Source organism: Mya arenaria, chromosome 8 (assembly GCF_026914265.1).
Source record: "Mya arenaria isolate MELC-2E11 chromosome 8, ASM2691426v1".
Taxonomy (NCBI): domain Eukaryota; kingdom Metazoa; phylum Mollusca; class Bivalvia; order Myida; family Myidae; genus Mya; species Mya arenaria.
Genome location: NC_069129.1, coordinates 54,568,399 through 54,595,571, shown reverse-complemented (window position 1 = coordinate 54,595,571; position 27,173 = coordinate 54,568,399). Strand labels below are relative to the sequence as shown.

Genomic DNA, 27,173 nt, shown 5'->3' with positions numbered 1-27,173 from the left:
TTAGTCACAATAATGCACATTAAGGGATTTTTTCTAACATATGGACATTCATAGTTGCTTAAACAAAAATTGTCAAAGAGACTCTGAAGTCGCCGCTTATAAAGACGTACTACACTGAAATTGTACCGATATATATACTGTAAATGCAGTGTAGTGGGTGCAATAACTAAATGAGCTTATATTATCTGGTAAAATAAATAAATTTTTGATGATATCAACGGATCTCAGAGAACTTGGTGATTGAATCTTGAAATAAAGTCATTCTCTGAGTGTCCATCTACTCTAAAATAATAGATGTTTAAAAGGGATGTTGAAATTGTATTTAGAGAAGTATTTGATGCCTGAAATAGTTTGTAAAAAGATATTCATATTTTTCCATATAACTGCATAAGTATTTTGCACAAAATAAGCATTAGTTCATTTACCTCTTTCGTTAAATTCGTTAAACATAACTTCTTGTGACACAGGCAACAAATTTGCATATATGTGAACAGCAGACCTGTGCCCTTATAAACTGTTATGTTTTTAACAGTAAGGAACAAAAATATAAACTTACACTCAGGATTGGTCGTTGGATATTGATGTTTTGTACACGGAACTAATATGGAATAACATATAACCTGGGACCAATAACAAAATCCTACTCCCAGATTTAACGGTAATATGGATTTTTGTTAATGTTATGATTTTTTATTAAAGACGTTATACCGGTAAGCTTTAACACAGAATCCAGGTCAGACTGAGTGGCCCCAAAATGTTGTCAAAACAATTTGTACATTGTATACTTTTGGATGGGTGTGAGATGTACAAAATTTAATGTTCACTGTGTTCAACAAAACTAGTGCTATTCAAGTGAACAACATCAATTCTTAATAAACAGTACATGCAATAGAGTTTATTATTAAAGGGAAGTTATCCAATTTAACTCGTTGTCTACTGAAGTTATGTATATAATACAACCCATATAAACAATAGTAACAATACAGTATTTGACTTATTATATCCGAATATGTATGTCCGAAAATACATCAGTAATAAAAGGTACAAATAAACCCACTAAAAGGTGAGGTTATTGATAATATACATACACGTTAATAGAACAATAATAATTCATAAAGAAAAGCTCACTGTTTGATGAATTGAATGCTCAAGTGGACATATATATCAAATATATTTCAGTACAAATTCTTGTTGTTGTTCGAATGTTTGCAATATTTTTCAAAAAAATAATATTTCAGTACATCATGTTTGCAATTTTCACAACAACAAATATTACGATAAAAAAATAGGAAATCCAATTTCGTTTTGTGAAATATCCAAAGCCTATTTTTAGTCAAATGATCTCATAAGCTTATAACTGTTTACATCTTGTTTTCATTTATTAAATTGAATTATAGAAGAGCTGACGTTTCCCAAAAATGTCATCCAATACAGCAAAGTTTGTTCCAAAATTCAAAAGAAAGAAGGCCAAAAGGGACAAAGATGAATTTTTTGTCAACAATAAGAATGACATCAGTATTGTTAAAAAGTATAAGGACAAAATCGAGAGAATGTACCCAGTTCAGATTCAGCTTGATGCAAAATGTGAAGGAGGACAGTGGATTCTTGTGTTCGGAGAACATGTGGACAAACGAAACGCGAAGGTCAGTGTCACATTATAATTTTATTATAAATTGACATTGTATCCAGTGCTGAGAAAGAATAAGTATCTCTGATTTCATACACACAATAAGAATATAACCTATTATTACCATACTTGGATTTGCCATACTTCTGGCTTCAATTTCCATGGCTATGGCGAATATAGCCCAGTGAAATTCTACTAAAGCACTGTCAATGATCCTGAATTTTATGATATCAGTAGCTAATAGCTATTCACAGTTTATTTTGATATTAGCCACTTTATAACAACTTTGTTAGCAAGGGTATTATAATACTTGTTTTTATTGCGTTTTTCATGTCGTTTAGTAGTCCAAATAATTGTACGTTGACGGATTTTTTTTAGATTTTTGATATGGCAAATCCTTCACGTACAAATTGTTTAGTATCAAAAGTGGGTAGTTGTTCCGATCAGGATTCCGGGTTAAAGCATATAGCGTCTATAAAATATCATAAAAACAAGAAATATTACCAGATAATGTTATTTTATATTAGTTCCGTATACAAAAAATAAATATCCAACTTATAATTATGAGTTTGACGGCTTTTCTTCATTTCATCCTGTCAAAACATAACCGATATATACATGAAGGACACCTGCAAGGCTTTAAGGGCACAGTTTTAAATCGCTCGGAACATTTCGGCCATGGCCGAGTTGTTACGATTGTATAACGAGGTCTATCTCGAAGTTTTGTCGGAGGAGGCCGAGTTATTACGATTGTATCGAGTTGTTCCCCTTCGCATAATTGTTGTCTGTGTCAGTCAACTTTCGTTTTATTGGAAAGGTAAACAACTTGTTTTAATGCATTAAATGCTTGTTTAGTGCAAAATAACATTTCACTTACATGGTAAAATATGAATGTAACTCTTTATGATCAATTTCAACCATAAAATACTTCACTTAAAACAATTTCAATATTTTTAAAACACCCCCGTTTTTTGCACATTCCCGTTTAGACGTTAGGGATTGGAAGAATCCCGTACAACACGTCTATTATTTTAGACTAGTCGTTTAGATACTGTAATGAGATGTGGCTTTACAGGGAAACGTAACTGTTCAAATTATCCCTAAATGACACTATTCTCTCAACAATCTATTGCATGTGGGTGAAATGCTAAAAAGTGATTAAACATATGAAAGCATCATTTTGCCATTTTCTTTACTAATTATATATCATATCATATCATGAGGCTGCAGCAAACTCTAATATTCATTAGTTTAAAAGTATTAAATTTGAAAGATTTTAATTTTCTAATGGAACAGTGTTTTGAAAGTTTTTGACAGAGACATTATAAGCGGTGCTTTTGTTTAATCCATTTTGATATAATTTTATTATACATGGTACAGGTATTATAGGTTAATGTAATATATATCCTGGTCATGCCAACATTGTACAATACCATTCATTATGTTGTTTGTTTTTTTATTCCTTGTTTTCATTTCAGAATTACATCCAGGCAATTTGCAATCCAGGTGAAAGGAAAGTTGTGGAGTTCCCTCAGTCTGCTCTGAAAGAACTCACAGATCCACAGACGCTGGAATATATTGAAGCTAAAACAAATGCATTTATCAGACCTTTAGAGAAAATTGCTGAGTTTGAAATATCAGGAACTGAACTTGCAGTAACCTTAGCATTATCAGAAATTGAAGAGTTGGCCGGCTCCGCTGTGAAAGAAAGAAGTGGAGAAGTGACAGATGAACAAACTGATGGTGGTGTTATTGAAATATCACCTTTGAAAGGTAACACTAAGAAGAGATTGTCAGACCAACTCCAGAGGGCTTTGTCAAACCACAGTGATGGTATTTGCAGCGTAGATGATTACAAAGAGACAAGTGCTGCAGTCCAGAGAGTGCTGGTTAATTGCCTGGAAGATGAAGATAATGACATTGATGATGATGACTTGTTTTCTGATGGTAAAGATGGTGGCAAAGATTTCTCACAGACATTTCAAGTGAAAATTTATGATGATGAACCTGATAGCTCCGAAAGCTTTAAAACATGTGATGAGTATGACATTAAACCAACTACTGATGTGCTTGAGATAAGTCGAAAACTAGGTTCTACTAGTTTGTCCAAGTCACAAAAGTCTGAAACCCCAGACATTAAACCAACTACTGATGTGCTTGAGATAAGTCGAAAACTAGGTTCTACTAGTTTGTCCAAGTCACAAAAGTCTGAAACCCCAGACACAGCAAAAGCTGACCAGGCATTAAATGAACAGCAAGAATATTTGAGATCTTTTGGACTTAATTTAGGTTTTAATGATCAAGATGTTAACCATGCTTTGAATATGATCGATGAAAAAACAAGACCATCAGATTTTTTTGATTTGTTGAATATTGTAAAGCAGCAGACAGGGAATGATTCAACAGTTGCTGATAATACAAACCATGAACTTGACACTAGTGGTGATGACGTGATCATTGAAGGTGAAACCATTGAGTATTTTACCAAGGAAAAAAGTACAGAAGAGGTTTCCAACACTGTCAAAGGTGCATCAGCAGCTGACAGCAGTAAGAGTGAGCAGACAACATTACCAGAAACTTACAAGGAAAGACTGATGATGGATTTCTTTCAAGAAGATGATACTTGTGACATTGAAGAGTTAAAAAGGAGAAATGCAGAAAGACAGAAGCTCTTAAAACTAAATTTTGAGAAGCAAGGACAGGCAGAAAATCAAATAGAAAGTAAAGGTAAAAAGAAGAGGAGAGGGAAGCAGAAAAAGAACAAACAGCAGAGTAGTTCAGGGGAATGTGCCCCAATGGCTGTATGTGAGAATAGTACATTCTCAAATGACATGGAGCAGACGTGTAGGCTAAGAATATGGTCTGATGATGACAGTGGGAAAATAACTGGTGAAAATAATGCCTCTGAACTGGATGAATTCAGAACGCCAAATAACAGGAAAAATAGATCTCAGTCAGCTGGTAACCAACAGCAGGAACAGCAAATGTCTCTGCAATATGGAAAAGGTCGAGGTCAAAACCCTCAGGGATGGCACAGTTCACAAAACACACCCAATAAACCAACCCAGAGGGGCAACAGCTATTCGGAAGTAGCTCAGGGGAATAAGAGATATGGTTCACCTGGTCGGGCTCAGTTTGGGTCTCCAGGTAAAGGGCAAAGACAGTACCAGAAACCCATGCAGGTCGTGAACCCTGTCAATGTTGTGGGTCAGGCAAGGGTAGAGGCTCCTCAGGGAGTCGTGAAACCAGCAGAACTCAGATACATAGTCATTGATGGCTCCAATGTTGCAATGACGTAAGGCTCTTTATTTATCATCAGTTTATTTATGTTAAGTAGTCTGTGGTTATAAAAAAATAATAAAGGGTTATTCTTTTTATCTGTTAATAATGTCAATCTTACAAGCAAGAATGTTTAGTTCACCAGTTTGAGATATTGTTTACATAGTACTATAATATCATTTGTGCTAAACTTCATAAGAATGTTGTAGCATACGCATGTACATGTAACCTTAAGCTGTGTTACATCATAGGCATGGAAATGGCAAGGAGTTTTCCTGTAAGGGTATCCAGGTGTGTGTCGACTACTTCAAGCAACGTGGTCATCAAAAGATCACTGTGTTTGTTCCGAACTGGCGTAACTGTCATCCGAGCCCGGAGAATATGATAGTGGATCAGCATATTCTGAAGGAACTGAAAGAGGATGGAACTATGGTCTTCACCCCGTCCCGACGTATTGGAAGAAAACTGGTTGCTGCCTATGATGACAGGTATGTCCGTAACAGGATTTCCAATTTCTGCTTTAAGAAGGGCATAATTAAGAATGTTTTAATCCTGCTTATATTTCTGATGTAACCATGTATCTTGAAAATAGGCTTAACACATACAATGAACAGATCAGAAAAAAACTTAAAATAATGCATGTACTTATAACTTATTTAAGGAGTAGGTGGCCACAAAAGTAGAACAAGCAATGTTGTGTACCAAAATATTTTGGTACAGTCTGTAGCATATAGAACTGTTGGCTGTTGGCATAAATTGCCAATGCGAGGTGCGAACTGAGAAATCCAAGATGGCATACAAGATGGCTGCCATAAATTGCCAATGTTCTGTTTTTATATGGTAATTATCATGAAGAATACGATGTACCAAAACCTCAGACAACTCAGTAATTGATCTTCTTAGGTTCGTGGTAGAGCTTGCTGAGGCGGAGGATGCCATCATCGTGTCCAACGACCAGTACCGGGACCTCATGACGGAGAAGGCCACGTGGAAAACAATCATTGAAACCAGGTACACATACCATCATAGCTGGGTCAGGCCGCTTTGTTAGAATGTAATTAAATCCAGAAAATATGGAAAACAATCTCCTTTCTTCTGATATTGATTTGTTGTGCTGGACTTCAGATGCTGGCTGTGATGAGGCTGGTATGTTTATCTTTGAGTGACTTGATGAATGTTGGAACAATTGTGAAGCCGAGTGCTTGTAATCCTGTTTAAACCCTTGTGAGATCCTGCTTAGTTTTCACTGACAGTGCCAAGACCATGTCCCCATCGGTTGTTGTCAGTTGAGCTTCGATGAGTTCCTACACATTGCAGGGTTTGGCCATGCCATGATGAATTCTTTACAATAGGGATGTTTGTGTACATTTTGTATTTCATTGCAGACTACTGATGTACAGTTTTGTGCGTGATCGGTTTATGCCGCCCAATGACCCCCTAGGAAGAGATGGTCCCTGTCTCGACCAGTTCCTTACTGTAACACAGGACACACCCAGGTAATTACTGGTTACCTATTACTTATGATAATATTACGCCTTATATTGACTTAAGTTTGTATTTAACTGGCTAGGAATATTGTTTGAAATGTCTATGAATGAGATCTTGGTTGGAAAACAGCACAAATTAATAGCTCATAGCTGCAAACTTAAGAAACTTACTGAATGTTATAATTCAGCACTTTTGGTATTTTATATTGTTGTTATCATTTACATGTTTTTAATGATTACAATTAAAAGGAAGCAAACCTAATTGTAAGTTAGTAATTTTCACAAAAGAAATTAAGTGACAAATACTAATATTTTATACATATATCAGACAGATCATGAACATGTCATTGAAAAATGTAAGAATGTAGTAAGATGCATCCAAATTTCTTCATGTACATGCATATTTTCGTATTTCATATCACACACATACCCCCTCCCCACCCTTGAAAGATAATTTTGTCTCCAAAATTCATTGGCATGTTTTCAAATGTACATAATGTTTAAATGCCTTCCGACAAGTTTGACCATTTTTTTGCCATGAATACTTGGTAATTTTTCAAAAACATGTTCTGTATTTTAATATTGCAAAATACTTATTTTCATGAAAGCACTTTGCAGCAGCTTTTTCATGCATTATTGTTGTATTTTAAAGAACTCAGCCCACCAGCCCGTAAGAAAGGCCTATTTTGTAAAAGTAATATGTATATACGTGGCTTCTGTTAACGGCTGTAAGGACGTTATATACATCTTGTTTTTGCCATTGTTTACAGCGTTTATAATACAATAGGATGTAATCCATTTGGCAGCAAATATCTTACTTCTCAAAGGTTGAAATGTTAAACAGTTGATATAACACCAGTTCAGCAATGTTGATATACATTGTACATTTAATACTGTCACAGTGCTACTTTCATCATTTTCAGGCATTTCCATGGATTTTATCAGCCACGTCAAAATTACAAGCAATATAACCAAAGAGGAAACTATAACCAGCAAGGTCAAGGTCAAAATCAAGGTCAAGGACATTATACTAAGGGGGATAATTATGGTCAGGACTACGGTCCAGGCTACAGACAACCATATCAGGGACAGAGGATACAACAACAGCAGGTTGACAATAACCAAGAAGAAACTGACGGGCCTATGGAGGCTAGTCAGCGTCAGGCAAGAAGCCCGTTTAAAAGTCATGGACAAAGTGTGAGGGGAGAACTCAGAACAGACAGGGAAACAGACCAGTTACAGAAGGACTTGAAAGTGCTGTTCCCGGAGGAAAGTCAGGATGAAACCATTAAGAAAGTGCTATCCAACCACGCCCGGGAAACTGATCTCACAAGGCTGGCCAATTACTGTATGAGTGTGCTGGATGAAACTCTGTCATAGCCTTCTTTGAATGTTTTGTGTTTAAAGCACTCTCAATAAGCTCTGGTGGCCGGCTAGATTCGACTGGCAATTAAGCCGGGTCAAATTTTTGTCCAATAAGTAGTAGCTAGTCCATTTCTTTACTTTTTGAGACGGTTCAACTGAAACTTATTAAGAACCCTGCTTTTATTGTAAGCTTTCATGTGGTTCCCATGTCAGATTTACCTGACCATGTGTGTAAAAATGTTGATATCAGTGGAAGGGTCGAGCAAAATTATAACCTTTTGTCATAACTCTGTCTCAATAAAAATTTAAGATATTGACATGATAATAAGAATACAGTTTCCAATGACAACATTCATGTGTAGCAAGATAAATCAATCTGATTTGATATTTGTTTAGAAATACCCTTTGTCCAACTGAGGGTAATTCTAGGAAAACATATAACCCCCAGTGGGGAATGCAATTATTTGAATAGTATATGGGTGGGTGTCTTTTTCACTTTATTGGACCCAAAAAATGTAAATTTGCTTCTGTAGGGGGTTGGCATAATATAAAAGTGCCTTTCCCCTGGGGGTAATATGTTTAATTGAATAGCCCTGAGGAAACATGAATGAGGTTTGCACTCATATTTTGGAAAAAACTCATTTGGAAATTTTTGCCACTTAATTCAAAACATATTTTTGTCTTTCTTATTAAATATAGAAAATGTTAAAAAAGAACAGTAAAAAGCAATTTTAAGAGGGAAAATGTTCCTCTGTTTGCCATAATTTGTATACATGTATAGCTCATTTTATATAAATACTTAATTGTAGATGTTGCAAAATAACCTGTAGCACGCAATATTTTAAGAAATCTGCAATATAACTGTCATGCTCACAATATGGAGGGTTTTAGCCAAGTTTTAAAAAGGGAAAGGGGGAGAAAGGAGCATATTGTGTTGGGCTGTGATGAACTTGAACATTATGAATTTGACAGAAAATGTTAGACATTGTGTTTAACTGGAGTAATTTAATATGTTGACTGTCCATTACATCACTTTTGTTTGTATATATACACAGAGTTTATATGTCTGTGGTATGTCATAAAATTAAATTTCACATAATAACTACAGTGTAGTCCATTTGTTTAGATATTGTTTTATACAAGTGTTTCACATGTACGCAAAAGTGACTGCCATTTGTATGCAACCTTTAATCTGTTGCGGGTTTTTGTGAATTCCGTTGTATTTGTTATATTGAAATGCCATTTGTTGAGTTTTTAGGAATTAACAGAAGTTTAGAGTGGCACATACAAAAGCCTTATCCTTCGCCATAACTAAAAAACAGTGCCAAGATATTCAAATGAAACCTGATACACATGTTGCCAGAGAAAACACACACATTTACAGCAGGGTCAGTAACTCTGGCTTCAATAATTACTGAGTTATGCCCCTTTCTCAATCAAAATCACTTTAGGATTTGCATTCGCTCTGCAGCACTTTCATTTTAGGTTTCACAATTTGCTCAAAACATTCTGGTTATCATGTATGTCCAGGCCTTTTCCTATAGTACCCATAGTTCTGACTAAAAATATATAATTTTTTAAATAGAAGTATTTTTACGTGTACTGTTTCATTCAACATTCTTATAAATTATGTTATGGAAAGTTTTGGAGATACAGTCGAAACTCGTTGGCTCGATATCTCATGGCTCGATATCCTCGTTGGCTCGAACCAAATTAAAAGGACCGATTTTTATTTACTCTTTGTTTATATAAATTGCGATCGGATGGCTCGATATCTTGAGGGTCGATATTTCTCCACGCTCAAAGTCGTTTTCGTGGTCCCAAACAAGTATTTCACACTTCGATTTGTTTGCTTGGGTCGATGTCATTTTCGCGGGTTCAGTTAAGAATCTTGCACCTTGATTTGTTTGATTGGCTTCAATTAGCACAAGGTGTCAATGGATTAAAATTGCTTGACTGATACTATAATTATTATCGAATTTAAATGGTTTAACAGTTTGAATAAACATGCCATCAATTTAAGTTCTGTCTCTAATTGTTATCCATCCCTAAATTACTATGCATTTTGATATAACTTTTCAGCTATGTTTATGTTACCCACTGTTTACAATTGCTTGTTTCCGCATAAATGTATTTTTATTATAAATAAAAAAATAAAATGATATTTTCTAATAATCGATAAAGTCATTTTACGAAATTGAGGGTGCGAATTATGCCCAATAAATACTCTTCCTTCTCTTGCGGAGATAGCGTAACCAATAACAAACAAGGAAAATAAGACTTTATGTAACAAATGAAAAAATAACATTCTGTAAGCAATCCCGCTTGGCTCGATATTCTAGAGGCTCGAAGCACTTTGGCCGGTCCCTAGAATATCGAGCCATCGAGTTTCGACTGTAATTGAATTCAGAAATCATTGATTTTCATCACATTCAGAGATCAGTATGCAATATTATCTGTCATGAATTATTGCAATAGATATTTACACCCAAGGATTGACATTTCACCCTTTTCATGTCTTTTAAAAGGGAAAAGAAATTAATATTTAAAAATTTTCTCATTTGCTGGAGACTGAAAAGCTTGTTCTTTTAACTTAAAAAATTCCGAATTTAGGCATATTTCCCGAATCAAAATTTCCCAAAATGTCAAGGGTATTTTCCCCAAAATGGGCAGAAAAAGCCCTGATGTCCAGGTATCTGGAAACAATTAGCCTTCCTGTGTATATTAATTAACATAATCATTACAGATGAACATAAAACTACTTCTATTCAGTTTCATTGACATTTTCAGAAGAAATGAATCAGGGAAACAGATGAATTTCACATTTATTCTTAGATAACATGTACATGAATTTTATAGCTTTACAATTTGCCAGTTTGTTTTTATAATATACTGTATATATGTTTTTAATGAGAATTCATTGTTTTAAACTACTTACATGTATATTGTTTATATGTGATTTGTTATGTTAGGGAAATGTTGTAATAAAACTAAAATTATGACAAATCTTCTTAGTTGAATAAGCTGTGCTTTTGATATGTACATAATTTAATGCAGGATGAAGAGCTTTGAATATTAACCTTACATACAGTTATGAAGTCAGGGATGGGATTTGTCCTTGGATTAGAAGATTCTACTTAAAAATACAAATAACTTAAACACTTGAATACTTAATTATTTTATTGTCCCAAACTACACATTCATATAAATTTGCTGGATACCAAGTTTTCTTGCTTCAATTTATTGCAAACAGATTTTTTTTTCTTCTGATTTTGGCAAAAAATAAAACCGAATCAAAAAGAAATTGCAAGACATAATCACATGCCCGGTAAGGTTCTGGGGGTTTCATCAGTATCCATCAATTGTAACTAAAATTATTAAGCAGAAATTGTTTCATCTAAGTAACTTTATCATCAATGACCCAACCAATTCCAAATAGCAATCTCAATGTATGTCTATACATTTATTTGTGACTGATCAGGAACAAGAACTCTTGTTCCCAGAGACATCAAACGTGTTAGGCAGGGTGGTCATGACCAGCAGGTGAACCCTTTTTTGCTCAAATGGTCAAGGTTGTTGTGACCTTGAGCTGAAAACCGTTTCGGTGCAGATGAACATTATTGTCAATTGCTCAGAGAGTAAAGGTTAAGGTCAATAACTGATAATCACTTGGGCCTATTATTTAACCTTATACTTACTACCAACGGATGACCCCTATTGATAATGGATACTAGGATTTCAATACAGTGATACAAGCCATTTCCCTAAGTCATTCATTTTAATGTTATCCAGTGCTTGTTATTCTGTTTCTTTATTCTCTTAACAAGAAAAGGTTTTTTTTCATACAATTTTTCCTATTCGAGGGTTCTTTAAAAACTTCCATTTCTGGCAAAAATATCTCTAATATTATGTTAAGTTTTCATATACACACATGTTCATTAATGCTCAACAATCACATTTATAAGTGAAACAGACACTAATTGACATTTACTAAACTTGCAGTGTCATATCATCTCTCTTATAAGTGAACTATGTTTGGTGAATTCAAAGAACCGTAACTGAGATAATCGACCAAAACAAACATGCTCAGAAAATGTGCATGTCTTGTTCAAAGCTTCTTAGGTTGAATACAAACCAGTGTCTGCTGAGAAATATGGCACAAGGAGGGAACAAAATGATAATATTTAAATTTTTATTAATATATATATGCAATTATACAGAAATATACAGATACAAATAAAGATCAACAGCATATAATCACAGTTATGTTACTATGGTTACTACATATCTTGCACATATTATTGTATTTGAATATATATCACAAAAAATTGACTAGCATTGTATACCCGGGTTTCATCACTTGTGAATGGTACATGCCGATGTGAGTACAAAATTTAATAGTTATAAGGTGAAAATCAGGTACATAATAATTACATACATGTTGAATACAACAAATATTAGCCTTCAATGCAATTATCAATATTATAATGGAATATTAGCACGATTAATTAATCAAGTATTCACATTCCCATAATTCCATATTGAGGTAATTTTATAAGCATTCAAAAGAACTGTTTGCATAATATAATGATGAATACCATAAATAATAGCATTCCCATAAATCATGTGATGCTTAAATAAATCGGATTACGACCGCCCTCGATAATTTATTACTTTGTTTCACAATGGAATATATTTAATCCAAGTCCAAATGCTTTTGTTTATTCACAGTAATCATGTGACTATAAAATCTCTCCATTGGTTGAACAGTTATGAATATTAATATCAGGGAGGTTGAGCATCATGTCAGATTCATATCGAGGTAATCTTCCTGTATCTCTCGCATCATCTGTATCCACCCTGGTCCCCAAATATGGCCCTTATCTTGTCGTTATTCGGGTTGACCTTGCCGAGGACCTCCGGCCATTGTTGTTCCATCTCCTGCCATATTGCACGAGCCACTTGCACATTACCCAGCTGTCAACAAGCAGAAAATATATCTTTGAACATTCATAGCACAAATGTTATAACTCCTCAAATGATATTTTACACATGATATTATGGTTTTTAAATAATAAAGTTGGATGAAAATTGGTTATCAATGAGCATTTATGATTATTGCCAATGTTGGATGTCCATTGACAATTATTTGATTATATTTGACCATCGCGCCATCACTAGTTTTTGATTCAGAAAATTCAAACATGCAGGGCAAAATGGTATTTGATAAAAATACTCTTACACATGTACCTGGTACATGCAAACATTCCTCAGCCGTAAGTAAAACTAATATTTTTGCAACAATTTTGGGCCATCAAGTTTTTTTGATGGTCATGGTGCATGACAAAAGCACCGCGGAGTGATCACAAATGCTTGTCTGCCTCTATTAGACAACAAGGGGCATAACTCAATGATCATCAAAGCCAGAGTTATGGACCTTGCTATACATGTGCTTATTGTCTCTGGCAACTCTGGCAGCCAGAAACCAAATTTCATTTTAATATCTTCAATACTATATCTAATATAGTTATGACTACGGTTAGAGTGTTTGTAAGCAGAAATCAAGAACAACACCATTGTGATGAAAAAACCTTGATTTTATTTCTTTGAGTAACAAGGTTATAAAAGAGCTCCTTCCAGGTAATCTTTTTAACTACACTAGACCACACTCTTGACAAGTTGTGTAAAATCATGCCAAAGAGTGTGTGGAGTAGTTTATGGTAATAATTTGTTTCACAATTGTATTAAAAAGCAAATATAAAAACTAATAAATATCAAAAGAAACTCTGAATGTTGAGAAATGTTTGCTTTTTTTTCACACCATGGTAAAATCATCATCAGAAGCTATAATCATAATGATCATGTACCTGATTGGAGTGGAAGCCATCCACAGGCTCAAGGAGTTCCCAGGCCTGCTTGCCCTGGGCCGTCCACTCATCAATAACTGAAATAGTTATTTGAGATGTTAATTTCATCTGACAGAACTAAATCACATCTGGGTCTTTTTTCAATAAACAACAGAGATTTAACTTAAATTGAAGAGTAGAATCTGTGTTTTGATAGGCCTGTAAAATTATTTGGCCAATAAAATGAATGGAATCAACAGACATGTCTATTAAGGATAAGAATAAGAATTATACTGAATATGGCCCTAGATTAGTGGGTTGGCTTTTACCTTTGTTGATCGGGTTTTCATTGTACCAGAGTTTGAAGTTCTTGTAGTTTCCTGCACTTGTGTTCGCTATCTTCTCCAGAACGGCACTCAATTCATTTGCTCTCTGTAAAATATACCCCTTGTAAGATAATGTATGTTATTATCAGCAGACAATCACAATAGCTTTTGTTCGATGGTCTTGAATTATTTTTCAATTAAGGCCAATGTTCAAGGTTTTTCACTACGATGTTGATGATACCAATGACTAAAATTGCACCAAGACTATCACAATACCTTGTTAACAGACAAGCTTTTAAAAGAGACAATTCAAAATTTAAGCCATTTTTTTTTTAAACATTCTTTTGTAATATTACCTGAGTGGTAAGGTCGCGGAGTGTCTGGTTGGTATTCATCCACCCGGTGCAGGGGGAGATCTGAAATAATATGAGACTTACTTGTCCGTTTAAATAATTGTTTGATTTTTATATCTTGATAATTACTAAAGGTACTTCCCATTTCATTCTAACAGGTAAAAACAACAAAAATCCAAACTATTTGAGTATTAAATGCCATAATCTAGCATGTTTACAAAAACCAATGTCTTAACTTACATTGTTATTTTTTTAAAGAAACAGGTTGATCAATAAATTTCTATCTAAGGGGTATTCCACAGGGGAAACTATTATTATATCCACACCTACAAAAACAAATTTATCTTTTTGAGGTCCAAATTAGGGCTATTCCATTTAAACATATTACCCCCGGGGGAAGGCCATTTTAAATCATGCCACCCCCCTCCAGAAGCAAATTTACCCTTTTGGGTCCAAATTAGCGAAAAAAGACACCCACCCATATACTATTTTAATAATTGCCTTCCCTCCTGGGGTTATATGTTTTACTGGAATAGCCCTTAGCAAAAGACACCAACCAAATACCATGAAAGTAATTGTCTTCAACCCTTTGGATAAATGTGTTACAGGAATAGCCATAAATCTCCAAAAGAGTATTTCAACAATATATTCACAAACATGAATAGTTTTCTAGTTACCTCTAGACAGTTAAAATAGTCATAAAAGTGAGCGTATGTGACATCATTCCTTAATGCACCAATAGGGTGGATCCTGTCCTTGAGACTATTGTACAAGACACGACCGTCTGCCAGACCTGTCAGAAACACGTAACTTCCCATCGGCAACATGCTGTCCTGTATGAAACGAAGTATGCTAAGAACATTTCATCTGTACTTCACAAATTAACTAAAATCTATTGATTGTCTGGTTATCGCAGTGGTAAGCACACTTAAAGTCTTGCTTCTCACCAAGGCAATCCGGGCTCAATTCTCTGCCTGGGCGCATGTGAGGTTGGTAATTGCTCACCAAGCCAGACAAGTGGGTTTTATCCGGGTACTCTGGTTTCCCACACAACACAAGATCATGCTCTCCCACAACCCGTGCTAACAGGAGTGACTTCACGTAAAACTTAATATTCATTTCTTCAAACTAAAAATCTTTTAAACTTATTGAACTTAAACAAGACCATTGCTGAGTGAACACCGATGCTCTACTGTTGAATCAGTCTGAAAAGGGGAATAACTTAAAGATGCACTCTTAATCCCAAATAAGATTTACCAAAATTTATAATATTGTTTTAATATTCCAAAAAGGATTAATAAATTGTACTTATGAAGAATACCGAGTTTAACTTAAAAGAAATGAGCATAAAACAGGTATTTCTACATTATGAGACTATATAGTAGACCACAGTAAATCTTTTAGCATTCACCAATCATTTAATATTTTTGCGCTTTCTGCTTTTAAATACATGGTTACAATCTTGTTATTAGTATTTAATATTTTCCATTAATGCATTATTTAGTAAGTAGTCAAAGGTTAACCAGTCAAAATTTATGTTTGTTATACATGTGTATGTATTGATTTTGAATAAGAGTGTCACTTTAACAACTAATAAAACAAGAGTTATGGTCCTTGTTGTACATGTCCATATTGTCACTCACATCATACATACCAAGATTCCTTCAAATGTATTGAATAAATATTGAGTTACAAGGTTATAGTGTTAACAGGTCTATGCTGACCACAACAACAACAACAACAACACTGAGGCTATGACACTACATCAACTGTTCTCTTTGAAGAACAGTCAAACTAAAATTGAATCAATATCCAAGGCTATTGAACATGTGATTGGGATCAGTGAGTAATACCGAAAATTGCTTATAATCTTATGTAGCTGATTTTTTCTTGTACCAACTCATATTGTTACAGTAATGCTTAAACTTAAATTTTTCACAGCATTCCAGCTTTGAAGAAGTCTGTCAAATACAATTGTTCTTTTAATAAATCTGAATAAATTGATTACTAATGCCATTGTTTTCCTTTTCTTTTACTAAAGTAGGTATTCAAAACTAAAACTGAAGCTCCAACAAGAACACTGATAAAACCAACTTACCATTCTCTGTTTTGCCGCTGATCAAGGGGAATAACTCAAAAAATATATTAGCCAGAGTAGTGGTTCTTGCCACTAGTGTAAATATATGTATTGTACTTGAGAACAAATTAAATGTTAACGTAATGAATATTTTTCAGTTATGTTCAACTCTTTCACTCCAAAAGCATCTTACCAAAAATGCCAAAGTCTTCAATGCATTCTCCTTCATCTCATCTGGTTTGGTCATATGGTTAATAGTGTCCGGGTGCCTGAAAAAAGGACCGGTATGTTCTTAATACATACAGGAATAACAACGAAATATTTTTATGAATTAATTTAAATGGAAAATAAAAAGGAACAAAATATACTCTACTGCAATTTTTTTACAGTCAAAACTCGTATGTCGAAGTTGTCAGGACCTTGGGAAATACTTCAAGATAACAAACATTCGATATACTGGTAACCATAATACAAAACATGTCAAACTGAACCCAAAATATTCATCAAGATAAACAGAGTTTGACATAGCGAGTTTCAACTGTATAAAAATGTACATGTTGTTTAATCTAATTTTTCCTTAATTTCTTTGTTAACATGACTCTCACCAGGCTAATAATCAGTAAACACATAAAGCAACATTTAAACCTTGCTGAATATATAACATTAGTCTTTGGCAAAAATATTACACCACGAAAATAATACTTCATTGTTCATTTACCCATTACAGACATCATTTCCGACCAGCGCGTAATAGACAATCAGTGGGTAGTCTCCAGTTTTGTTACGATACAGGCTGAAATAAACGCAAGATTTACCTCAGTTATGAATATCTGCATTTTAGAGAAGAAAAAAAATGCACTATGGGCCCTCTTATTTGACTGATTTTATCCACAATATGGTAAACCAGTCTTAGTTTTACTTTTGTTCAAAGTCATATATTGTACAGTCAAATACCCAGTACTAGTGAAAATGTTGAAAATTCAATGTCTGGCTCTGTAACAATATTGGTACCTTGCAATTCTTATGCAAGGACCCATTTCAATTAAGGATCAACAAATGAAAACAAATGGATGTATTTATTTTTTATTAAACAAGGGTTTCATCATTAATACTAGCTAATGTTTCAAAATATACAAATATACAGCAAAAATAGATATTAATGATGACTAAGATCCCCCCAAACCCTCATCAAAACGGACCCCAGACCCTTGATTGCAGTTGTGGTTTATAATGATAGGTGTACAGGGGTTGTAATAAAAGGAAAAAGCAAGGGCCATTCTTTTCATTAACTATGGCTGATATACTTATCTAAAAAGGCGTGACACAAAATTCCATACTTCATATACAACTTTTAACTTAGTCAAGAACCATAATTTTACTCTTACTGGAGGCAGCCATTCGTTCTTATGACAAGGCAAGCATGTTAATAAGCAACCTTCACTATCAACATGTTTACACACAGGTAAGTTTTCAACATACTTACATACATTATGTCACAAAGCCATGCGATTATCAGAGCAAATGGCTAGTTTTGAGCCATTAGATTCAGTAGTGCTAGATTTAGGCAGGAGGCTTGAAAGTGCTTGGTGTAGTGGTTAAGGTGTGCATCTCTCACCCAAGAGGTGATGGGTTTGAGCCCCAATAGAGGAATGTCCTCTTGACCTCACATAAAGGACTTGAGTACCGTACTGGTTTCTAACCAGGAAACAGACTCAAGTGTGATCCATATCAGCTTACTGCTGTCTTCACACTCAAGGTTAAAAACAAACTGGTATACACCAAGGGCAGAAGGTTGTTATTCTTGCAATGCATGTACCTGAATATCATAGGTTTTGCCGGTTTAGGTTTGTTAACACAGCTGTGTTGGAGGAGTCTTACCTTTTTTCAATGGTATCAGCCATTGCACCTGATCTCGCACCTAACCATGCAGGCATACAATCATACAACAGTGCAAGCTTTATTTCAGTATCTAACTATTTATACAATCTTTTGTTATACCGGTAAGAATTTTGCAATGCTAATTTTTAATACTTAATAATTATTACTACGGGTCACACAGCAAAGTTCAGTTCCACTGGCTTTTTGAGTATAATAAAATATCAGAATGAGTGAAATTTTTTAACCTTAAATGTAATAAGGCAGATTTCAAATGCTTTGCCATGGTTTTAAACCAGTAAAGTTATGGTTTGTTTGGCATTTCCCTAGACACATTTTTGTGTCTTGATAGGTTGGACATCTCATTTTCTGACTTTGTTCTTCTTCAAACCAAAAATTTGCCGGTATGAGCGATTTTGACCAGTTTCAGCAACAGTAAATGGCTAAAAAATTGGTCCAATTTCTTTCATTTTTTTTATTTCTGTCCAAATCAGCTAAGCCAGTAAAAAAATTAAAAATTGTAATACACAAATATACAGGAGACATCCTTCAGGGCGGTAACTGTGCCCTTAATATTATGATGAAAATTGAGAAGAAAAAAAATATCTCACCACAGCAGGCTAAATAATATCAAATTGCATGTATTTTTAAAGAATGGGTCAGAAAACACATAACAAATTTGTGGCCTAACTAAGTTATAACAATAATAAAAGCCAGCTTTATCAGTATTTCATATGCAGTGTGCAGGCTTAGGAGGGCAACTAAATGGATTCAGAAGCCATGCCTGATCATACATTTTTAAGCTTCAGGATCTTTTCAATGTATCCAACCCACTTGCTCAAACGATTGGAAGCAAATGCACACATAATAATCTTGTATCTTGGATTTATGTATCATAGTTCTTTTCAAGTATCTCACCATTGACGGCGATGTTCTGGTAGTCACGGAAGTTACACCTGTTTCTCTCCCACATTCGCAAGTACACAGAGTCCGTCGGGCCATGGATAACTTTCCGCAATGTGTCTGTGGCATTCATGAATCCTAAATAAACAGAACGTGCATAAACCATTGGTTTACTGAGTTATAAAAATTGAATATAAAACTGAAATATTTGAGAGATCAAGCAGTTTGCAGTTAAACAGTAGAAAATCAAGAAAAAACTATTATTAAATGTTTTCATTTTTAAACTCAATATTTTCAACATAATTAAGTGTATTAATATCTGCCACAGACCAGCAGGCCCTAATTTCTCGAAATATCTTCTGTTCCGTATAACAAGATTAAGCTTAGCACACTAAGTTTGTTTGATATAATTTGTGTAATATTTATATTCTTAAAGTGACACTCTTATTCAAAATCAATACATGCACATACCGTATGTATAACAAACATAGAGTTTGGGTGATGAACCTTTAACTACTCACTAAATAATGCATTTATAGAAAATATTTGATACTGATAACAAGATTGTAACTGTGTATTTAATAGCTGAAAACACAAAATATTAAATGATTGGTGAATGCTAAAAGATTGACTGTGATCTTCTATAGTCTCATAAGGTAGAAAAACCATGTTTTTTACACCTTTCTTTCAAATTTGACCTGGTATTCTTCGTAAGAACCATTGTTTTCAACATTTATTCATCTTTTTGGGTATATAAATCTTATTTGGGAGTAAGAGTGCATCTTTAAGGCTTTTTGATCTTTAAATGGAAACCATCTTTACGATAATCACTGTTAACTATTTTTCTGTAACAAAATCAAGGTCAAGTATCAAATTTGGCTTCATGAAATAGATACGTGAGCTTAATACGCTTAAGAACTTTTGAGAAATTGGGGCCAACACAAACCTGTAGCATACGAGAATGCCGGCCAGTCAAGCTCATTTTCTCCGATGTATGGGAGCCCTTCAAACACAGCCTGGAAAGGATTACATCGAAAAAATGTGTAATTATATTGAAACATGTCAACAATCCATCAATTACATAAATATGTTCAAGAAATATGACTGTTCTTTATGTGCATAATTTAACTTAATGCAGTCAGACAATTTATAACTCTAAAAAGCACATTCCTTATGGGACATTTGGTCCTATATCTGTTTTTGTAAAAAAATTATACACCTTATAGTAACAACCAGCACGAAACAATTGCATATTATTTGTATGTTTAAAAAAAAAATTCAGTGCTATAAATTTTAAATATACTAATACTACAACAACACTATACCGTTGACAACTCTGTTGCATTGAACCATTCCCGTGGCAGGTGGAAGTGGGCGCTGATCGAGTCACCCAGCACGGCAATACCACGGGGCTCTGAACCCTCACACAACACCTTCTCATAGGGCATTTGGGTTGTGGGGTCAAGACCCTAGCAGGGAATGTGAAACAGATAAATAAATCGGCAATACCCATGGGCTTGAAGCCCTCACAAAGAGCCCGGTAAAATCAAAATTAACACTTGTCTTTCATTACAGACAAACAAGAGGCGTAACTCAATACTTATTTAAGCCAGACTTAAGGGTCTTGCTACTCATGTTGGTATTATCTTTGGCAACATGTGCACCAAGCTTCATAAAAATATATTGGACAGCAATACCAAGGCTTTGACAATAACTTTTACATCACAGACAAGCCAAAAACATATTCTCATAGGGTGTCTGAGTAATTCAGAGTACAAACAGAATTCAACAATTATTTATATCAATTTCCTTTTATACATATACATTAAAAAAATACAATAAGTTTACATATTATATACAAGTAAAGTGTACATGTTGATATGTAGTTTTTTCAAAGCTGTGGGTGGACAAGACTATAGGTTTTAAAAAAAATCTTAAATATTGATGCCTCAGTTTACCTTTACTCCGTTACAGTTGGAGTCCATGTTAATATCATCATTAATGGTCCTGAAAATAAAGTAATAACCATACACATCATGAGCATGTAATTTTTGCTAATTAATTTATTTTCAAATCAATTTAGGAATGTTCTATTATCATGTCATTCTATACATGTCATGCAAAATGGGCTGGTACTTGATACATTATAGGTATAGAAATGTAATTATTGTAATGTAGAATTTTACATTCAGACTTTGTAAAAAAAAAAACTTGTTAAATTTTACCTCTTATAGGTATTATATAAAGAATTACAGATTGCTTTTAGCTTAATTATGTCAGAATAATAGGCAGTACAGTATAACATGTAAAACATAATTAAAAAATATTATTTCAATCACAAATTACAGATCACTGTGTTTTAATGACGCCATATGCCGGAAGTGTTCTGGGCCAATATTCAATACAAGACCTCTGAAAGCGGGTTCCAATGCTGGTTTGCATAACACAACACTTTTGAAAGGTTATAGCCATTAGCTTATAGTCAAAGGACATGACAGTGTGAACAAAATTTTATGTGAGTATCCATATGTTTTAGCCAAAGTTTCTCATGTCGACACCAATAACATCTACACAAAGCTACATTGTATGACAATGATTTCATCCATTCCATCGACAAATAGACAAGCTAAATGTATGATGAAAGAATTCTTCTTTTAATGAACAAAGTTTTATCATGTTTGTATAACTTTGCTATACATAAGTGTATTTTTGTTGTCTTCTTTTGCCCAACTTTTGTTGAGTAAATTTAACAAAAAGATTATTTTTACAGGAGTAAAATATTGAACACAGGTAAATACCTGGCCCCAGGATGGACACCGGTCAGTCGATCATCACAGTCCTTGCCACGCCATGAGTAGCCACGTAGAGTCTGAGGAATAAACAATAGACATATTGGGTCTGAGGAATAGACAATAGACACATTTGGGCAGAGGAACATATTATGATAGGATAGGAACATTGGGTCTGAGAAACAGAAGCATGGCACATTAAGACAGAGGAACATACGAGAAGCACATGAGGTCTGGTAAACAGATGTAAGTTACATTGTATGGCCTCAGCTAGAATACATGTTATACAGTAAAAGTCTTAAAAAAGTAATATAGCATCCTTTCATAACTTAACTTTCAGTGCTTTGATTTTTATGAAGAATTTGCTAATTCATGTTATCGTTAAAACCTTTTTTGGCGGACACGTGTTGACTGACTCAGAGTGTTTTGGCTGTGACTTAATTTTCTTCAAATATTTTACGTTTTCAAATCATTTGGAAGGAGAGAATAGCATATACAATTTGTTTTTCTTTATTTGTTCCCAGTTTTAGTACAATGATGCTTTTTATTATGAAACTCTATGATCACAAAGTTTTAAAACTTTTATTTTATAAGGCAGACTGTGTGTGATGTTTTTGGTTTCTAACGATGACTGCATCGTTTCTTTGAAAAGTATTTGCATTAGGTGCTCTGAATTGTTTCCATCCGTCTGCAGATAGAGTTGGGATCTCTAATCATTGAAGTACTTGGGGTTTATCTTTTCGTTTTTTATTAATATTTGTTTTATTGATAAGTTTCCTCAAGTTAATGCATACTTTGATAAGATTTACCTTTTGCGTTTTATCTTTATTAAGAATTGTTGGGATAAGAGTGAGGTTTGTGCACATAAACTGGTATAAACCCCCAGTAAATTTACATTTTACTGACCGTTCCAAGGCGGTACCTAACAATTCTTGATAAACATACCAATTATATATATATATATATATATATATATATATATATATATATATATATATATATATATATATATATATATATATATATATAGTATTTATGCACTGTGCTTTTTGTAGAGTTTTGTGCTGTTCTATGTTTCTTGTTTGTGATTTTGTGTTCTATGTCTTTGGCGTTTGCCCATTGCCACTATACCGGGTTTATGTTTAAACTTTTTGCTACTGAGCATGTTTCTGTAGCTTTTTGCATATATATTAAAAAAGATAGAACTATTCAATTATTAGAACATGTGCTTTTTTTTCATTGGAAAAGACATATTTCAAAATTTAAAACTAAACAAATTTAATTTGATAAATTTAAATATAGCAGGAATAAAGAACATTATACCATTCCTTAATAGATAGAGGAGCCATTAAATGGAAATGTAAATATACAAGATATTCTCCAGAAAAATTTGTTTAACATGACTTTTGACAACATTCAATTTTAAATCATTTACACATGAGGACAATAAAATATCTCCAAAATCTGGGCCATGATTAACAGCTTGAGTCTAGACTCAAAAAAAGCACTTTCAATATATCAAAAACCATCACCAATTTTCTATTTGTGTAACAAAAATAAATGTACTTTTTTTAGCAACTTTAAATAGTTATAATTACATTAATAATCATATATTCATCAAATTTTATCATCAACAATGAACATATGCTGCTTTGAAACTTGAGTCTGATCTCAGAATTGGGATTGTTTGTAATCATGGCCACTGAGCTTAGCACATAACTTCACTTCACATAAACAGACAGAATAATGTCTGGCATTAAGCCTGCCTCTAGTACCTCGTAAGGACTGTGTTTATCTCCATCCAGGTCCACTGCTGGTTCATGGTTGGAAAATATACTGAAAATTTCATGATTTCAGTGAGTGACATTAAGTAGCAAATATTTAACATTGTTATGTGTTTTATGATTCATATGTCTCATTGTAATGATTAAAAGTAAGTCCAATGTTGTGAAGACAGTTATGAGATAAGGATATGTAAGTAAAAATCATTCTGTGTTAGCATCATAGGGTGGTTAGGTTTTTTAGCCTTTCGAATAAAAAAACAAACATATACCAAAATCTTAATTAACATATAAAAATGTTTTTCTAGAGCTTAGTTATAAAAATAACAATGATCAGAGTCAAGAAATATACCATACAAAGAGTAAAGCTAAATTTTAACTGTACAGCCCTGCAAATGTATTTGATGCATTCTTCATAATTTTCATTTGTGAAGTCTGCTATCAATGGTATATGTAATACAGAGAAAAGGCCATTTAAGAGGGTTTTATTCCCGAATGCACATTGTTTCTTTTTTCCTGATTGTTGTAGATTTTAAAATTGGATCTGAATGTTATACGTAGAATCAATTTGGTATTGCCTTAGTTGTATAAGGCTGCAACAAGTTTGTTAATAGAATACAGTATCAATATAGGGTAACAGCCTGGCTTCAATAACAGAACATTGCTGCAGAAAAGGGACAAGGTGCTGAGAGTGAAAGAGCACATTGTATCGGGCTGAGAGGAACAAAAATATTATAAATTTGACCAAAAAAAATGGAAATGGGTTGTATTAGGTAGTTTTAGGTTTCAACTCCCAGATAAATTACAGTAAGTTTGTGTGTATTTAGATCATATATACGTTTTAAAACAAAACAAAGGAAAAACATGATTATCTAAAGCATTCAATTCTCTAAAGACAAAAGGGTGCACATGATGGTCTCAGGATGCTACCAAACATGGCAGGGTGCTGCACCCTCCTAAAGCTCTTTATCTAGAACCCTATCCTGTCAGACATCTAGTCTGTAACAAGTCTTCTTTTAATCATGTGAATGTTGGTAGGTGTAACTTACTCATCAATCCAATTGCATATTTCTTTGATTCCTGGAAAATCACAAATCTTCACACCAACTTTGGGCTGCAATAATTGATAAAACAGCTCGAGTGATAAACAAAGATTGCTCTACTAATATCTAATGCATTGTATGTCATTGAAAACTATTTGAATCATTGTATGTCATTGAAAACTATTTGAATGAATGGAATACAAAAGCATTTGCCATAATCTTAATTGTTATAAATACTACTATGCCTGCTAACCTCCTTTTTGCTAAATTAATACATGCAGTTATCCGTTTATAGAATATTTCATACTAGTCCACTTCACAATCCATGTGATATAAACTAGTGTTGGGAATCTGGACATTTACTATCCATTATCAAATATTGGAGCTGATTATATCAAATAGTCGCCAATAATGATCTTTTTGATCGATTTCCCACTATAATCGATCGTCGAAACAATAGAACTACAAACCATATCCAAATGCTTGGTCTTCTGCACAAGGACAGGATCTTGACTGTAATGGTGAAGCTTTGTCTGTAAAAAAAAAATTGAAAATTTAATACAAGTAACAAAAATGACAATCCTATCTTTTGCATTTTAACACTGCTATCTAACTAGCCCAACAGAGTGACTTACTCCTTGTGAACAAATTAGGATTAAACTGAGCCTAAAATCAAATAATTTAATTTGATGAGTTACATGTTCTGTGACAAAAGTTAACACTTTACAAAAGACTGTCATATCAATCACAGTAGTAAAACTCTTCAAAAAGGCCTCAATATATATAAAATGTTTGTTTGGTTAGGCCAAACAAAGTATTTTTAAATTGATGACTTTCATGGGCCTTAATTGATTGTGGCCTTAATTGCATACTAGTTGCCTTATTGGTGGACTGACAGGAAATGAAAATGGCACGCACCCCAGGTTTCAGTGGAAAGAGTGTACACTGAGGTCCAGTTTCCGCTGTACAAAGGCCCAGCTTGGAACAGATCACGTCAGGAGTGTCCCGATCCTCAACTCTGAAATATGGAGACAAAAAATACAATATAGAATACAAAAAACATTGGAAAATACAGGTTGCAGTTTAACCTTGATATAAATTATGATATTAACATGTACAAGTAAATTATAACCAAAAGTTACTAACATGGTGATAAGAATGGGTCCTATGTATTCGAGGAAGACTTTGCATGACTTCTGGAAATCATCTGGCAGGTAATTACAGATGCGCTCCAGAGCCTTTACAAGGGACTCATTGTGAATAGCCGATGTCTGCTCCACCAAACCCAGCACCACATCACAAGCTGGTCAAGGATAATAACAAGTATTATAACACATGAATACATGAAAAGTTCAGTTATCAATTCAGTGAGTCACTTTGCCCTGAACTTCTCTTGTTTGTTTTATTTGACGAAACAAACACTTTTTTGTTGAAAAAACACAGATTCTGATGCTGATTTTGAATTTCCTACCCAGGGTTTTTCGGAGATTGGGTCTTAAAATATTCATTTTGTTGATGGAAATGTATTGAAGTTGTACATTTTCTGAAACTTTATTATTTTCTCAATCTGAGAAGAATGCAAGTTGTTTGGAGACAATTGGTTAAAAAAATAAGTTAGTCACGAGCTTTACCAAATCACGATCCTCTGTACAAGGGTCTTAAAGCTGCACACTCACAGATTTACCATTTTTACAACATTTTTATTTTTTGTCTTGGATAGAGCAAATTTTTACATAAATATCTGCAAAACAATGATATAAGATTGCTGACTAAAAATCAGATTGTAGATTTTCATATTTCCATTCAAAAAATGTTTTATGGCCGTTACTAATGGTTTAAAAATGCATTAAACATAACTATTTAGACTTAAAAATAAATATCTGCGATCTATTTTTGTCAGAAGTGTTATTTAACTGGTTTCCATGGATATCGAAAAAAAAAATGGCACGTTCCAAGACAAAAAATACAAAAGTTGTCAAAACATTCAATCTGTGAGAGTGCAGCTTTAACATGTCAACCTTTAATTAGTATTTTTTTTTTTTGGGGGGGGGGGGTTCAAGTTATTTTTGGTTGATATCATAGGTTTTGTGAAAGATGATCATGTTTCAAATAATTTTGGTAAAGAAAATTAACTTATTTTTTTTTAAGGAGGGGTGTGGCCATAGGGTGGGTAATGTCAACGTCTGTGTGACTAAGGTGTCAACAATTCAATCAATATTTTACATTAATTTAACTGATATATGTTTGCACCAAATAGGAAAAAAATACCTGCACACGTAGAACCACCATTAACATCAGCATGACATGGACCAGCAAAGCAAAAAAGAACAAAAGATAAAGTCAACAAAAACTTCATTTTCAAGCGATCCTCCATTTTGTCTGAGGTCGTATCATGTGACATTTATCTATTTTTCAGAAAGCA

At 33.8% G+C, this 27,173-nt stretch overlaps 3 protein-coding genes across 3 annotated transcripts in view; 1 reads left to right on the top strand and 2 right to left on the bottom strand.

The window, feature by feature from the left end:
* The window catches only part of LOC128242749 (probable tRNA N6-adenosine threonylcarbamoyltransferase), a 44,587-nt gene extending 43,317 nt beyond the window's left edge, over positions 1 to 1,270 (bottom strand). Inside the window, exon 1 of the mRNA XM_052960020.1 lies at positions 1,129 to 1,270. The gene's annotated coding sequence lies outside the window, so the exon portion shown is untranslated. The remainder of the gene's footprint in view (positions 1 to 1,128) is intronic.
* On the top strand, positions 1,271 to 10,874 carry LOC128242747 (NEDD4-binding protein 1-like). The gene is made up of 6 exons (XM_052960017.1): positions 1,271 to 1,643; positions 3,106 to 4,922; positions 5,158 to 5,394; positions 5,810 to 5,917; positions 6,292 to 6,402; positions 7,317 to 10,874. Exons 1-6 carry the CDS (start codon positions 1,419 to 1,421, stop codon positions 7,771 to 7,773), a joined length of 2,955 nt encoding a protein of 984 aa, XP_052815977.1. The 5' UTR covers positions 1,271 to 1,418; the 3' UTR covers positions 7,774 to 10,874.
* A 1,062-nt stretch (positions 10,875 to 11,936) lies between these two features.
* On the bottom strand, positions 11,937 to 27,133 carry LOC128242067 (acyloxyacyl hydrolase-like). Its single transcript, XM_052959103.1, has 19 exons — positions 27,020 to 27,133; positions 25,898 to 26,054; positions 25,670 to 25,769; positions 25,222 to 25,284; positions 24,758 to 24,822; positions 23,703 to 23,763; positions 21,937 to 22,007; positions 21,097 to 21,145; positions 20,464 to 20,607; positions 20,085 to 20,154; positions 19,154 to 19,276; positions 18,239 to 18,278; positions 17,079 to 17,153; positions 16,554 to 16,629; positions 14,961 to 15,116; positions 14,287 to 14,346; positions 13,934 to 14,036; positions 13,626 to 13,702; positions 11,937 to 12,735 (listed from the first exon to the last, which is right to left on the bottom strand). The coding sequence occupies exons 1-19, from the start codon at positions 27,123 to 27,125 to the stop codon at positions 12,604 to 12,606; spliced, it is 1,728 nt and encodes a 575-aa protein (XP_052815063.1). The 5' UTR covers positions 27,126 to 27,133; the 3' UTR covers positions 11,937 to 12,603.
* Positions 27,134 to 27,173: the final 40 nt, after the last annotated feature.